The sequence below is a fragment of the Lycium barbarum genome, chromosome 4, assembly GCF_019175385.1.
Source record: "Lycium barbarum isolate Lr01 chromosome 4, ASM1917538v2, whole genome shotgun sequence".
NCBI lineage: Eukaryota > Viridiplantae > Streptophyta > Magnoliopsida > Solanales > Solanaceae > Lycium > Lycium barbarum.
Window position 1 is genome coordinate 134,450,135 of NC_083340.1, and position 16,045 is coordinate 134,466,179.

General features: G+C 34.1%; 2 protein-coding genes across 5 annotated transcripts; one reads left to right on the forward strand and one right to left on the reverse strand.

Moving 5' to 3' along the window:
* The first annotated feature begins 3,902 nt into the window (after nt 1-3,902).
* On the forward strand, nt 3,903-9,347 carry LOC132636584 (14-3-3 protein 8). Of its 2 annotated transcripts, none has more exons than XM_060353517.1 (7): nt 3,903-4,090; nt 5,880-6,186; nt 6,495-6,582; nt 7,683-7,792; nt 7,872-8,020; nt 8,994-9,046; nt 9,134-9,347. In XM_060353517.1, exons 1-7 carry the CDS (start codon nt 4,027-4,029, stop codon nt 9,134-9,136), a joined length of 774 nt encoding a protein of 257 aa, XP_060209500.1. In that variant the 5' UTR covers nt 3,903-4,026; the 3' UTR covers nt 9,137-9,347. The 2 variants fall into 2 exon arrangements, with proteins under 2 accessions (XP_060209500.1, XP_060209498.1); XM_060353515.1 differs by having other exon boundaries at nt 3,906-4,090; nt 8,991-9,046.
* Nucleotides 9,348-10,443: 1,096 nt separating this feature from the next.
* On the reverse strand, nt 10,444-14,347 carry LOC132638628 (uncharacterized). Of its 3 annotated transcripts, none has more exons than XM_060355439.1 (6): nt 13,869-14,343; nt 12,409-12,450; nt 12,031-12,294; nt 11,564-11,767; nt 11,096-11,296; nt 10,444-10,846 (listed from the first exon to the last, which is right to left on the reverse strand). In XM_060355439.1, exons 1-6 carry the CDS (start codon nt 13,956-13,958, stop codon nt 10,628-10,630), a joined length of 1,020 nt encoding a protein of 339 aa, XP_060211422.1. In that variant the 5' UTR covers nt 13,959-14,343; the 3' UTR covers nt 10,444-10,627. The 3 variants fall into 3 exon arrangements, with proteins under 3 accessions (XP_060211422.1, XP_060211423.1, XP_060211424.1); XM_060355440.1 differs by lacking the exon at nt 13,869-14,343 and adding an exon at nt 13,377-13,673; XM_060355441.1 differs by lacking the exon at nt 11,564-11,767 and having other exon boundaries at nt 13,869-14,347.
* Between the last annotated feature and the right edge of the window lie 1,698 nt (nt 14,348-16,045).

The following is a 16,045-nucleotide window of genomic DNA, read 5'->3' on the forward strand; positions in this document are numbered from 1 at the left end:
AGATTAATGTGGTGAAAAGAGAATAGTATTATAATATTAATTGATATTAAAGAACAAATCAGGATATTTTTATTAAATTACTCCTTTAGTTTATTGGACTGGAAGAGGGAATAAAAGAAAAGAGATTTGCCTTCTAAGTAAATATTTTTTTCGGATAAAAAAGAGTGTCTACTTAACTCCTTTTTTTATTGAGTCAAAAAGAGTGTTCACTTATCAAATTAAAAAAATTAACTTTATTATTTTCAAATTTGCTCTCATTAAGTGTTATGTGACCAAATTCCAGTATATATTTAATTAAGGGCAGTTTAATCAAATTACCTATTTTTGTCTAGAAGTTAGTATGTTCTTAAGGGTGTGGAAATGATTAAGTGGGTACTTTTGTTGATCCAGAGGAAGTAGGGAACAAGAATTCTCAAAATTTTGAAATATTAAATTTATTTCTTATATATTATGCTTTTTTATTTTAGTTTCTCACTAGGTGTTTTGTTCCTGCATTAAGTTTCAATTAAATTAAAATACCCGACTAAAAATATCATATTGAAGGTAAGAGCTCCTTAACAAAAGCGATGTACTAAGCTTCTAACAACATACTCCCTCTGTTTCAATTTATGTGAACCTATTTCCTTTTTAGTCTGTGCCAAAATGAATGACCTCTTTCCTAATTTGGAAACAAATTCACTTTATGAAATGATTTACAGCCACACAAATATTCAAGACTTAATTTGAACCACAAGTTTCAAAAGTGTTCACTCTTTCTTAACTGTCGTGCCCAGTCAAATCGGTTCACATAAATTGAAACAGAGGGAGTATTAGTTATTAACTTATCGACTAATCCCTTGAGCAGTAGACGTCACTAATAATAACATACCCAGTATAGTTTCACAAATAGAGCCGAGAAGCATGGGATATCAGTGTCTTGGTTATTTATGGTAATACTATAAATTTAGCCAGGTTGTGATTTTAGTATTATTTTTATTATTTGTTGGTCGACAATGCGTATGTTAGTTTAACATGAGAAAGAGAAATGCATATTCATACTTTAATATCCTAATATGCATTTATAATTCTTTTATCCATTTTAATTTTATATGCAATTTATAATTAAACGTCTTAATTTATACAAAGACATTTAAATTGAGACGGACGGAGTAGTATTTTTAAGTATGTAAGTCTGGTGCAAATATTAAAAGGCGTGGAAGTTCTACGAATATATTCATACACTTCTTTTTGTTAAATTTTTTCAACGATTAAAATCTTCAAATTGTTTTTTCTGACATTGACATAAATTATTCAAGGTATTTGATGTCCAAAATAAATTACGATGACAATACGCTAACCTTCATCCTAACTACTCATGTCGAATTGAATAATTTTGTGACTCATCAACGATTGCAGTGTGACGAAACAAATAGTATCCCTCCACCTTTAACTATAAGTCTCAAACTCGAGCCAAATTTAGAAAAAAGTTTTGATAGAAAATACCTTGCCTCCCATTAAATGGCCCTTCCTGGCACAAATTCAAATTAGTTGGAGCCTCTAATACAGGTGTCGGAAACCGAGGAGTCCGGAACCAAAATGCCCCCAAAAAAATAACTTTGAATCAAAATACCTCAACAAAAAAAAAATGTTACAAAACTATCTAATTACTGCGCTAAAGCAGTTCACGGAGACGGAGCCGTTAACTGCTTTAGCGCAGTATTTTACTGCGTTATAGAAACAGTACCAAAAAAAAAAAAAATTGGCCAACTTTATTTTTTGCAACATTTAGTGTTTTTTTCCATACTTTGACCAATAATTAGTCGTGTGTCAAGACTCCGAAACGTCAATATTTTATATAGAACCTGATATTTTTTTCTGCGTACAATAATGTAGGCTCAATACCCCAAGGATACGTAAACGTTCGGATCGTCATTTTAGGGGTTGAAAAGGTGCCCGAAGTAAGTTTTATTAGTAAACTTTAGGTTAAGTGTTTTATATACATAGACGTCCATTTTTGTTTGAAGACTTATTGTCATTAGCTTAAGGTTTTTTATTTTTAGGGTTTAGATTTATTGAAAATAAAGCCGTTGCCAAAAGTTTTTAACTGCTTTAGCGCAGTATTTTACTGCGCTAAAGTTTTTTTTTTTTTTTGTATAGCGCAGTAAAATAGCGAGCACTAAAAAAAAATTGGCAAATTTTTTTTTTGCAACACTTAGTGTGTTTTTTCATACTTTGACCAACGATTAGTCGTATGTCAAGACTTCGAAACGTCAATATTTTATATAGAACCTGATATCTTTTTCTGTGTACAATAATGTAGGCTCAATACATCAAGGATACGTATACGTTCGGATCGTCATTTTAGGGGTTGAAATGGAGCCCGAAGTAAGTTTTGTTTGGAAAAAACTTAGTGTTTGACTGTAAGGTTATTTTAGTCAACTTTATATGTCGAGAAAATTAGTCAGCTTTATTTTTAAAAAATTGAAACCGCAAAAGTGAAATTGACATTCACAGCTACATTACCCCGGGATTTTTACGTTGAAATCTATTGCGTATCATCATCTTATAAGTAAATAAAACTGAAAATTTCACGCCAATTTGGGAGAAAATTGAAATTGAATGGGATAAAAGGTGTTTTTTTAAAAATCGGCTCGGTCAAACCGCCTTGCGGCCGTTTGTCCGCGTAGATCTCAAAAAAATACGCAAGTTAAAAAAAAACGCGTAAATCGAACGTCCGAGCGCAAAGTTATGACCATCTAAAGTTTGACCACTTTACAACTAGTTTTTCACCTTATATTTTTTAGAATTAGATTTATATTCAAAATAAAGTTACGTCTGGATTAAAAAATAACACGCTTAAATCAAAATCTTAAAAAATAAAACACTTAAACCTTAAACAAAACTTACTTCGGGTACCTTTTCAACCCCTAAAACGACAATCCGAATGTTTACGTATCCTTGATGTATTGAGCCTACATTATTGTACGCAGAAAAAAATATCAGGTTTTATATAAAATATTGACGTTTCGGAGTCTTGACACACGACTAATCGTTGGTCAAAGTATGAAAAAAACACTAAGCGCTGCAAAGAAAAGATTTATTAAAATAAGATGTTGCGATCTTTTTATGGAAAAAAACACTAAGTTCCTTAAGTGTGTTATTTTTTAATGCGTAACTTTCTTTCGAATATGTTGCAAAAAAAAATCGCGTAAATCGGACGTCCGAGCACAAAAATTCGCGTATATTAGAAATAAAGTTACGCTTTAAAAATAACACACTTAAATCTAAACCCTAAAAATAAAAAACTTTAAGCTAATGACAACAAGTCTTCAAACAAAATGGACGTTTATGTATGTAGAACACTTAAACCTAAAGTTTACAAACAAAACTTACTTCGAGCACCTTTTCAACCCCTAAAATGACGATCCGAACGTTTACGTATCCTTAATGTATTGAGCCTACATTATTATACGCACAAAAAAATATCAGGTTCTATATAAAATATTGACGTTTGTGAGTCTTGACACACGACTAATCATTGGTCAAAGTATGAAAAAAAACATTAAGTGTTTCAAAAAATAAAGTTGGTCAATTTTTTTTTTTTTGGGTACTGTTTCTATAACGCAGTATTTTACTGCGTTATAGATTTTTTTTTTAACAACTTCTATAACGTAATAAAATACTGCGCTAAAGCAGTTAACGGCTCCGTCTCTATGAACTGCTTTAGTGCAGTAAATTACTACGCTAAAGGTAATTTTATAACATTTTTTTATTAGAATATTTTAATTGAAAGTGATTTTTTTGGGGCATTTTGATTCCGGACTCGAAACCGAGCGAGAAATAAGAAAAATAAATTATAGAAAGAAAAAGTTTAGGTAAAAGTACATTTTACTCTCTATAGAAGCCCTACTGAAAAATCGCTGTCAGGTAAGAACATTAGTAGGTGCTAGCACTACAAAAAGAAAACAAAAAAGAAGAGATAGAAAGGAATCTCTCTTGTTTTTTTTTCAACAGAGAGAAGAAAGAAAGAGAGATAGATCGGAAAAAATGGCTTCTCGTGAGAACTTTGTATATATCGCTAAGCTTGCTGAACAAGCTGAACGCTATGATGGTTAGGGTTTTAACTTCCTTTTTTTTTTTATAAATTAAGCCTTTTTTGCATCTTTATATCAATAGATCTCAGTTAATGTGTATATGTTCTGCTTAATTGCCTGTTTGGATTGGCTTATTTTAGGCCAAAATGACTTTTAGAGCCCCTTTGGAAAGTGACTTTTAAGTGTTGAACTTATTTTATAAATAAGTAATTACGTGTTTGGATAAAAGTGTTTAAATGGTTTTTAGAAGTAAGGTTAATATTGGAATTAACAGAAAATATAAGGGATAAAAGGGTAAAGTTATTGGTCAAACTAAAATGACTTTTATGTTAAAAAAAAAAAAAATTGAGGTTGAGCAACTTCTTGGTTTTGGCTTATTTTTAAACATTTTTTAACTTAATTTAAGCTGTCTTCTATTTTACCAAACACTTAAATAAGTTAAAAATGGCTTCTAAGCTGGTTTGACCAACTTATAAGCCAATCCAAACGGGCTCGAAGTAGAGTAATTGTTACTCCCTTTTGAATCTTGTGTATTTGTAGTCCTTTAAATACTGTGGTCTTAAACTTGTCAGGTAAAATATTGAAATTGGAAAACTTACTAAATATAGAAAGAGACACTCTATTTAGGACATACAAAAAAGGGAAGTAAGGCCGTTAAATTGGGACGGAGGGTGAATTCTCTTTCTTCAAAAGAAAAAGCTTCATGCTCCCTCTATTCGAATTTAAGTATCTTACTTTCTTTTTTGTATGTCCCAAAAAGAGTGTCTCTTTCTATATTTAGTGAGTTGACAGTTCAAACATATTACATGACCACTTTAAAATCACAGACCTGCAAGGGTTGGGTGAGTGGTTCCCCACATGGGAGACTTGAGGAACGATTTCCCTCACCAGCAACCTTCTCAGTCAGAGCTCGTTGCACCGGGCTTGCCTAGTGAGGTTTACATTTCCAGTGTGGTTTCCAAGCTTGCACAGTGAGCAGGTTACCCAGTGTGCACCCAAAGGATAGCGGGATTTCTGAAACTTTAAAACGACAAGATTCAAAGGATATTTTAGTACATTACACACATCTTTAATTTAGGACCACAAGATTCAAATGTCTCTTTTTATTCCTTAAACTTTGTGTTAGTCAAACTAAGACACTTAAAATTGGGACAGAGGGAGTAATAGATTATCAAAATTTAGTGCTTTGAAATTTCAAGTTTTAGTAAGCTGCTACTATTGGAGTATAGGAAGAACTTGCAGTATGGACAATTTTTAGAAAAAAAGTTTTTTAGGAAAAAGTTGTTATCTCTATATGAATATATCTTAGTTAAATTTTATGTTCTTTAAATTTACCTGCTTAAGTAGAGTGATTTTCATTCTCTTTCTTAAAAGAAAAGGCTTAATAATCAAAATTTCAAGTTTCAGTTAGCTGCTACTGTTGGAGTTTTAGTAAAGGAAGAATTTGCAGTGTGGACAATTTTTAGTTAGAACAATTTTTTTTTTTGTTTTTTTTTGTTTTTGAGAAGAAAGTTTTTGCATCAGGAAAAAGTTGTTGTTTGGATGGTTGAGTTTTTGAGAAGTTCTGTGAGTGGAGGAAGATATATATTTTTTTTTCAAAAGTGCTTCAATAATCACACACTTCTTCACCCAAAAAGGTTTTTGATTTTTTTTCTTCTGTTTGGAAACCTTTACCAAAGTCAAAAACTTTTTTTTCCATTTTCTCATGAACTTCAAGTAGTAAATGAATTCCATCTTGGTTGACTTGCTTATTTTTTCCGCTACGCTGTTCGTTGTGATATGTAATGTTTAGAGAATATGTTGCAGAGATGGTCGATGCAATGAAGAATGTTGCAAATATGGATGTTGAATTGACGGTGGAGGAAAGGAATTTGTTTTCTGTTGGTTACAAGAATGTGGTAGGATCTAGGAGAGCATCTTGGAGGATCTTATCTTCCATCGAGCAGAAGGAAGAGTCTAGAGGAAATGAACAGAATGTGAAGCGGATCCAAGAGTACCGGAAAAAAGTTGAGGCAGAGCTCACCGACATTTGCAATAATATCATGACTGTGATTGATGAGCATCTGATTCCATCATGTACTGCAGGCGAATCAACTGTGTTTTACTACAAAATGTGAGGCTTGGTATATTGTTGGGATTTTTTCATTTTTGACCTGTCAGCTGAAATTAATTATGGGCGCTAGCCAAAATATACAAAAGATATACATCGATTATGTAAATTATATGTAAAAAAATATGTATATTTATATTACTTAATATACAAAACTATATATTTGTTGGCTATTATTTTTTTGGGCGGTCCAAAAAGGTATTATCCCTATATTGTTTACTTTGAGTTGAAAACATTGAGTTTGGTTTTTCAAGTGTTAAGAACTTCATAGGTTGTTCATTTTGGTCAGTTTGCTATATCTTTGGGTGCAGGAAAGGGGATTATTATCGATACCTTGCAGAGTTCAAAACAGGTGATGACAAGAAAGAGGTTTCTGATCTGTCTTTAAAGGCATATCAGGTATGCAGTTGCTAAACGTTTAGATGAAAATGATCATCTTTTTTAATGATAAAGAAGAAGGCACTGATACATATTGTTCGTCGTCTGTGATCTTCCTCTTTTGTTCTTGGTGGATTGCTTCTTAAGGAATGCTAGCATATGTTTTCCTTGATTGCTCCATGTCTAATTACTTAAATTGATGCTGTTCACTTCCTACATTTTGCTATTATTTTCGAAACTGCCTCTTGATTTTCTGGTCTGTAATATGTCACAGATTTCAAATGGTACTACTTATGTTGAACTGTAGGACACATGAGAAATATCCCATCTTGTTACTCTTCCATGTGAGGAGTTAAGAGAATCCCGCTTATGTTGGTCAATTACATTTGAACATGTCTTATTAAAACCCTGACTATTATTCAATCCAACATTTTACCTCTAATTCCGTGTATGAAAGATAAGCAATGCCTGGCATGCTTGATGTGAGTGCTGTCTTCAGATTTTCGGACACTTCACCATAATTCTGAAGCTGACAACTATGAAAAACATTCAGGAGTGGGATTTGGTTTTTATTTAGTGGTTGATGTATAACATCATGATTTGCTAAATAAGAATTTGTTACAGTGGATAACCTTTTTTAGATAGACTCTTATCGAGTTTTGGCCATGGTGATCTTGTTGAGCAATTCTGCTGGATAAGTCTGCAGTTATTGTTCGTTTCTCTGCAACTGTTCCTTTTATTTTAAGGATGCATGGCAGTGAACTCAAAAGTTAAAAACCTACATGCTAGTTGACAATTGTGTAACTAACATATACACAGACTGCACTATTGGTATACCGATGATCTATTGGTTATATCGTATGGGGCCTCAGCTTTGCCACTTGTGCTAGGGCCTCCTTTAAATTTAGCTTCATGATTTAACACATGGCATACACATCATATACGTTATATGTAAGTGTGCAGCAGAGTTCTTATTTTTCTTGTTAGTTATTCTACTTTTTTTTGTGAACCCCTCTCTTCATGTTTTTAAGTATAGTGTTTGTATTTGTTTTCTTAACATGCATATCCATATCTATATGTATCTACTTCCACTTATTGGTCATTCTAAACCTTGTGTACAGAAAGCTACAACTACTGCAGAGGCTGAATTACCAATTACCCATCCCATTCGGTTGGGTTTGGCTTTAAATTTCTCTGTTTTCTACTATGAGATAATGAACTCCCCTGAAAGGTTTGTGTAATTTTGAGTTTATTGAAGTCTATCCATGACATGTTCTTCATCTCAGTTGATTATAATCTGTTTTCTTCAGGGCATGCCAACTGGCTAAGCAGGTTTTTGATGAAGCAATATCAGAGCTGGATTCCCTCAATGAGGACAACTACAAAGATGGCACCTTGATTTTGCAGCTTCTAAGGGACAACCTCACTTTGTGGACTGCTGACATTCCAGAGGATGCCGGTATGTACTAGTCTTGTTCTCAAGGTTGCTTTGGTGCTTGCATGATCCTTGTAGCTGGTTCATTAACTTTCTACCTGCTCTTTTCTTCTCGTAAGTTGCTAAAGTTAACTTGAGTGGTCATGGGTGCAAAATTTGCCTACTAGGCTATTATAGATGAGAGATATCTTCAGAAAATTAATTCATTTCTGCAGCATTATAGATGGCATTTAGTGGGGAATGCACTGCACTATTAGCACATTATTTTCAGGATTAAAACACTAGGCAGCAAAAATGAAAGTTTTAGACATCCCTCCTTGTTTGATGGGAGAAGGGTAGTTGGAGGATTTCTTTTCTTGTTCATACAGTGTTTTATTAGACATTGGATGATTAATAAGGATCTAGACAAATCTGCTTTACTTTTTTTTTTTTTTCCACTTCCTGATTTAGGGTGAGGTTGAGATTACTTGCACTAGTAGGCAGGGGCGGAGCCAAGAAGGGGTTCGAACCCCACTGTTTATACATGGTTAAATTTTTTTTTTTTTATGTATATATAGTAGATGTTGAGCCTCCTTTGGCTTCTTCGTGTGTTCACTTTTTCATATTTTGAACCTCCTTAGTGGAGATCCTGGCTCCGCCACGGCTAGTAGGTAAAGAGGCTTTTGACCTTCTTGAATTAAATGGCTGTATTCATTAGGAAGCAGAATAATTCCGATGGCTGCTCCTACTTGTATTTGGGGCCTTGAGATTGGAAAAAAGACATTTCTAGTTATGCACTTAAATTGAACACTCATTTCCAGTTAGGAATTGTTTCCTTTAGAAAGGTTTATGATCGTAACACAACAGCTAGTTTGAGTTGACGAGGCTATAACAAAGGTATCCTCAATGACGCTACAAAAAGGCAACTAGATTGAATATAAATCGTTCTATGTTATTATTAAGAGGAAACTTAAATTTCTGATTTTACATAATCCTTCTTTTTCCTTCTGTATAGAAGATGGCCAAAAGGGAGATGCTGCAAACAAAACAGGTGGAATTCAGGATGCGGAGGTGGGTTCTTTACACGTTGTCTTTGTTTTGGTATAATCAAGTTCCGTTACACAGTCTAAACCACATCTTTTTGGTGTGCTCTTGCAGTGACGGGCCTTACGAGGAGAACCTACCATGTGTGTTTGGTAAAGGGAGGACGATGAAACATCCTGCTGATTGTTTGTTAAGTACTCTACTCATAGATAATTGTAAGGCACCAATAAAAGAAAATGGATACTTTTTTACTGGGTGCACCTTGCTGGAGATTATTTTCACATTAATTGGACATTTGCATATCGTTTGATTTGCATTTCCATCGTCATTTCCTCTGCGTATTGCTAGTTTTTTCAGCCAAATGGGGATATCAGCTGTTAGTCTCTCAAACCTTTATGATCCATCCTCAGTTTTGGTATAGTTCGCGCCTCTTTCATTAAAGTTTCAAGCTTTCTTTTATAGCATGGTTGTGTTGATATTATTATGGAGTGAAAAGGTGTGCATCTAGCTCTCAATACCAAGAATTGCACTGATTTCTGTGTTTTCATAAACCCAAACGTTTGGAATGTTTTAAACATAACATTGCATTTCAAAATGAGAAAATGCAGAATTTACAAAGGAATAAATTAGACTATTCCAAACAACCTGTGTAAGCTTAATCAAAAAGGAATTTTTACTACAAACTTGCTACATTAAGGTGCCGTTTGGCCATAAAAAGTATTCACTTTTTTTCGGAAGTTTTTTTTACTTTTTTCCGGAAGCAGCGTTTGGTCATGAAAATTCCGAATACAACTTTAAATTGTATTCAGGAATATCAAAAAACTTGTTTTTAAAAAAAATTATACTTTTTTCACTTTTTTACAATTATATTTCAGCAAAAATTACAATTTCAAAAACTATGGTCAAACACAACTCCAACTCCAAAATTTCAAAAAAAAGTGATTTTTTTTTTGATATCTATGGACAAACGGGGCCTAAGACTAACCAAACAGCCTCACTATGTAAGATTTTTTTCAATCTTCACTCTAAGTCCCTTGTATTATGTTTCTACTTCCATGTGAGCTTCAGAACTGCAGTTATTTAGGAAGTATAGTATATATACTAGGATATAAAACAAGCTTTCTCGTATACCTTCCTTAACAAGATAACAGGCATTTGCAATTGTTTTCTTCATAGTAACTGTCAAATACTGCTAAATAAGCAACACCACTTAACAAAATTAAGGAGTATTGCTTGTGCTTATATTAACACTTGGCACAAAACAAAAAATGGAAACCATGATTTTGCCGGGCATGTTGCATTTCCTTTGTTGGCTTCCATTGTTTTACAAGATAAGGTAATATTAATCATACTTGCATCATCAAAACAAACTACGGTGGCCAACTTCAGACTTTACCATTGATTACAAAAAAGATTATGTCAAAATGCACATTTGACCCATCATAAATTGCAAGAGAAATAACTCGAGGAGATATTCAACAAACTTTTTAATTGTCATCAATAAGGCATTACTTGACAAATAAAAATGATATCTCTCATGCCACTGTCCTTACTTTCTTTTATTTACGTTACAGAATTATTTGAAATGCTAATCTCAACCAACTATCTTTAAGTAAAACGTTCCACTTTTACAACTTGGCTTGCCCTTCTTGTTCTTGTCGCTTTTGTTTTCCAATTAAGTTCTTCATAGTACTGCTTCTTTGTGACTTCTTGAACAGCACTTTGCACACACATAACACCAGAAAATGCAACTTGCTCATCATTTACACTCTCCTCTGTAACGTCAACTTGTTCATTAGTCACACCAGCTGACTGTTGGCTTGGTACCTAATGAAAAAATTCAAAAATAAGAAGCTGATAAACAAAGTTTTATCAAATTAAGAGAAAATAATGTATATCGCGTTATCATAGACTCAACATCTCAATATTACTATGAGTTTCCAAGGAAGAGATTCACTTCAGGCTAGAGTCAATCTTATTTGCGCATAGATTGTACCATATTTTGCATTTTGTAGTCATCAATAAGATCAAACCATGATTATTAATCAAACAAAAGCTAGTCAAGATCAGTTATACCCATTTTGTTCCCCAATTAAGCTTTTCATAGTGCTGCTTCTTTGTGACTTCTTGAACATAGTCCTCCATGACTCTTTTCGGAACACCCACAGCACTTTGAACACACATAACACCAGAAAATCCAACTTGTTCATCATTCACACTCCCTTCTGTAACGTCAACTTGTTCGTTAGTCACATCAGCTGACTGTTGGCTTGGTGCCTAATGAAAAAAAAAAAAAAAAAAACAGAAAATAAGAAGCTGATAAACAATTAAAGCTATATCAAATTAAGAGAAAATAAGTGTATATGGCGTTATCATAGACTCAGCAACTCAATATTACTATGAGTATCTAAGGAAGAGATTCACTACAGGCTCGAGATCAATATTTTTTGTGCATAGATTGTACCATAGTTTGCATTTCCTATCTATCAGTATGATCAAACCATGATTATCAATCAAACACAAGCTAGTCAAGATCAGTTATACCCATTTTGTTCCCCAATTAAGCTTTTCATAGTGCTGCTTCTTTGTGACTTCTTGAACATAGTCCTTCTCCATGACTCTTTTCGAAACACCCATAGCACTTTGCACACACATAACACCAGAAAATGCAACTTGTTCATCATTTACACTCGCTTCTGTAACATCGACTTGTTCATTAGTCACACCAGCTGACTGTTGGCTTGGTGCCTAATAAAAGGGAAAGATTTATTTCAGGCTCTAGATCAATCTTTTTTGCACATAGATTGTACCAAAATTTGCATTTCCTAGCCATCACTAAGATCCAACCATGATTATCAATCAAACACAAGCTAGTCAAGATCAGTTATACACATGTTGTTCTATTAGGACTCCTTACATTTCAGTACTAGTAATCCTATGCCACGAAGAAACAGAATCTTTTTCTTAATTTATTTTTTTTCACTCCAAGTAAACAAGACATTACTGATCACCTTTTGCTTCTTCATTGGCGGCATATTCAGCACTGATGAAGCTGAAGCGTTAGTCTTCTCCTTGCGGTGAACTGAGTCCTTGACACCGTTAGAGAAACAAATGGTTTGCAGAGAAGTGACACAGCATTCTTGCCAATTGAGATGAGTGAGGTCTTTGATTGCTTCATTGAGAGAAACGAACGCTTCTGATGATATCTCCTCTTGCAATGTGGAGCGTCGCAGGTCCATTAAATCCATTGATCTCACCGTGTCAACCAGAACGTTCTGTAAAGTTAGCACATCACGGAATTAAGATTCGAATTAGCAGTGACTACAGAATTTGACAAGGTAAGCAGCAGTTAAATTCGACGTTTGAACACTGCAAACTGTGAATTTGACCTTTTGACCCTTGTGTTTTTTGAATCCGTGAATGCTGATGATCTGCAAAAATCATCGACATATAAAGAAAATATTATTCTCACGGCACATAAAAACGGAGATTGAATTCCAATTCTGTTCCGAACTCATATCATGAAATTGACGATTCAAACGTCAAAATCAAATACAAATAATAAGAATTTCCGATTTCATACTGGAAACACGACTAGGAGAAACACTGAAGTGTATTGAAATACAAAAAAAACAAGCAGATCTATAGCAGATATTACTCGTATCAACGATTAACCACACAATCTCTACGCAGTTCGCATATTCAGAGAGAAGGAAAGATACCTCACTGAGATTAGTGTTAATGAAATCGAGTTGCTTGTTACATTATAATACAGAGATTGAGTTCCAATGCTGTTGCGAACTCATCTCTTCAACTTGATTTGATAAATAAATCGAGCAACACATAATAATGAAAATTGACCATTCAAACATCAAAATGACTACGAATAATAGTAGGAATCTTTATTTTTCACACTGTGATGTACGATTTCATACTGGAAAAACAACTAGGAGATACACATCCTCGAGTAATTGGAACCACAACGTATAATTCATTAAACAAAACACTGTAGAGAAATCTCTACACATTGAGATTAGCAATAGTGAAATCAAGGTAATTTTCTAAGGGTTATTAGATTAAACTTAGATCTTCAAATCATATATAGCTACTCTAATAAGAAGTTAAAAATAGAGTTTGAATTCCAATTCTCTTCTGAAATCACCTCCTGAACTTGATTTTGGTAAAAATCGAGCAACGCACATCATGAAATTGACTACAAATAATAAGAATCTTATGATTCACAGTCAAATCATCATTCTCCGATTTCATACAAGCAGATCTCTGCATATATTTGGCTACACAAACACTGTAGAGAAATTATACACAGTTTGCACATTCAGTGAAAAGGAAGAGATACCTCTTTGAGATTAGTGATAGTGAAATCGAGTTGCTTTTTTTTACATTATGATATAAGGATTACACTCACGGAAAAACAAAACAGAGAATTTTGTTCCAATTCTATTCCGAAGTCCTCTATTCAACTTGATTTTGGTAAGATCGAGCAACGCACATCACGCAATTGACTATTCGAACATCAAAAATCAATATAAATGATAAGAATCTCCGATTTCATACTGAAAAAACGAAAGCGATATTGAAATACGTAAAACAAGCAAGCAGATATTATTAACGATTCAGATCAACGAACGAGAAATGAATACTGATAGGCATTATGCATTATAATTCAGTAAATAAAACACTGTAGAAATACGTATAAACACTGAAGCATTATTGAAATACGTCAAAACAAGCAGATATCAGGAGATATTATCAACGATTTAAGATTACCGAACTACAAATGAATACTGATAATTCAGTAAACAAAAACAGTGTAGAAAAATGTGCATACATCATTGAGATTACCGACAGTTAAATGGAGTCTCTTGTTGCTGTCAATGAAATCGAGATAATTCTCTAAGCTTATCGATTTTTTCACCATTGTGATCTCCCGTATGTTTGTTTTGTGTCAATTTTGAGCACATCCGAGATGTTTATAGTGACTACTGGGAATGTTAACACGTTAATTACAAGCATTTTGCGATCCATTTTCCCGCCACTCAAGTGCAAGCAATTAAGTTTTGTATGACACAAAATGTTTTCTTGAAAAATACTCCCTCCGCATAACTTATTCTTTTTTTTTTTTTTTTTTGTTAAAAAATAGTGTCTACTTATTAAATCAGAAATAATTTAACCATATTCATTCAAAATTGTCCTTATTAAGTGTTAAGTGAGCAAATCACAATACTTATTTAATCAGGGGTAGTTTAGTCAAATTACATATTTTTGCCTATGGGTTAGTATTTTCTTAAAAGGTGTACAAATGACTAAGTGGACACTCTTTTTGATCCGGAGGGAGTAAGTGATTGTTCTACTTATTTTTTGATATTTGATAGGCAAGTTGGAAAATGTCATTCTAAAAGCATTTCCATATATTCAAAGAAAACTCTAAGGTTGTTAAGTTCGAAATGCAACTTATGGTGGTGGGGATGGAAGAAGTGAGAGGTGGTGTAGGCAGGGGCGTGGGGGAATAAAATTTATACTTTTTTTTTTTCGAAATAAAATATATACTTGTCTGTATCCTTTTGTACCCTTAGGGGTCGTTTGGTGCATGGTATAGGCTGGGATATCCCAGCACTATTTTTTGCCCATTAAAATGAAAGTATTTAACTTTTTCCCTTCACTTAAAACTTCAGGGTTTCGGGTTCGAATCCCTGCTCAGGCGAAAATTTTAAAAAAAAATCGCTAGGCAGAGGTTGCCTACAAACTCTGCCCTATCGGGCATAGTTTGCCTGCAAACTATGCCCTATCGGGCATAGTTTGCCTGCAAACTATGCCTTAGCAAACTCTACCTGATAAGACATAGTTTGCAAGAAACTTTGGCCCATCAGGCATGCAAACTCTACCCCATTAGTATAAGTGTTAGTTTGCAATCATCTGCCATAATCCCATAGTAGTTCTCTTCAAAATTCTTCCTTGCGAATCCAAACATCTGCCTTGCTATTTTTTTTTTACTGAGCTGCAGTTCGAACACACAACCTCGGAGTATTAGGCGAAGGGAAAAACTTAAAGACCACCGATTTGAAGGGCAAAAATTAAAGACCACCCCAAATGAAGGGCAATCTGCACACAAAAAAAAAAAAAAAAAAAAAAAAAAAAAAAAAAAAAGAGAAATTTCAAGGCGTGCCATATTTGGACAATGTCATTTAACATGTATCCATTATTTTTAAGGGGAATTTACTTGGGGTAGCGAACATATGAGTGATATTTATATTTAGTAACTATAGTTTACTTTAATTAGATCTTATAGCTAAATGTTGTATTTCAATTACATAAGATAACCAATACATAACTCTCTCTCCTCCTCTCTCTAACGTCTGCTCTCTTCTCTCACTTTCTCTCTCACCCATCTCCTCTTTCCCACCCTTCTGTCTTCCTCTACATCTTCTCCGGCGAGTCTAACCGCCGCCGCCGTTGAACCATCCTTAAAAACAGTCGAAACACCTTCGCCGCCGTCACACACACACATATATATACACATATACTCGTTACATATCGTGTATCTACATGTCCACTTCGTAACCCTAGGGTTTTGGATTGTTAACAGTTCGTTTGATTTTGTGTGGATCTGTGTTGATTTGAATGGATACAACATCGTTTTCTTCGTCAATGGCAGAGTAGCGTCTTCTCCGGCGAGTTCTAACCGCAGCCGCCACACGCCGACCGAAAAAGGAGTAGTAAGGCCCAGATCTGACAAGAACAACGATTTCCGGTAACTTCCAATGGACCCCGACGATCTCCAACGTATTTAATTTCTTGTATCTCAGATCGGAATGTATTTGAGTGTATTCGGTAGCTACAATTTCTTTATTGGAGATGACGGAGGGAGTAGAAGGAGAAGGGAATAAAGGAGCAGTGGTGTGTTGTTGGTCGGTGGCCCGAGCTCCGGCGATGGTCCGGCGGCTGAGAGAGAAGCAGTCAAGATAATTTTTTTTATAAATAATAAAAATAAAATATTCTACTTTAAAT

Coding starts and splice junctions, on each gene's coding strand:
- LOC132636584 (XM_060353515.1), top strand. CDS start 4,027: ATGGCTTCTCGTGAGAACTTTGTATATATCGCTAAGCTTGCTGAACAA. Junction 6,187..6,494: donor ACTGTGTTTTACTACAAAAT/GTGAGGCTTGGT, acceptor CTTTGGGTGCAG/GAAAGGGGATTATTATCGAT. Junction 7,793..7,871: donor ATAATGAACTCCCCTGAAAG/GTTTGTGTAATT, acceptor TGTTTTCTTCAG/GGCATGCCAACTGGCTAAGC.
- LOC132638628 (XM_060355439.1), bottom strand. CDS start 13,958: ATGGTGAAAAAATCGATAAGCTTAGAGAATTATCTCGATTTCATTGAC. Junction 11,297..11,563: donor TTAATTGGGGAACAAAATGG/GTATAACTGATC, acceptor TTTTTTCATTAG/GCACCAAGCCAACAGTCAGC. Junction 10,847..11,095: donor TTAATTGGGGAACAAAATGG/GTATAACTGATC, acceptor TTTTTTCATTAG/GTACCAAGCCAACAGTCAGC.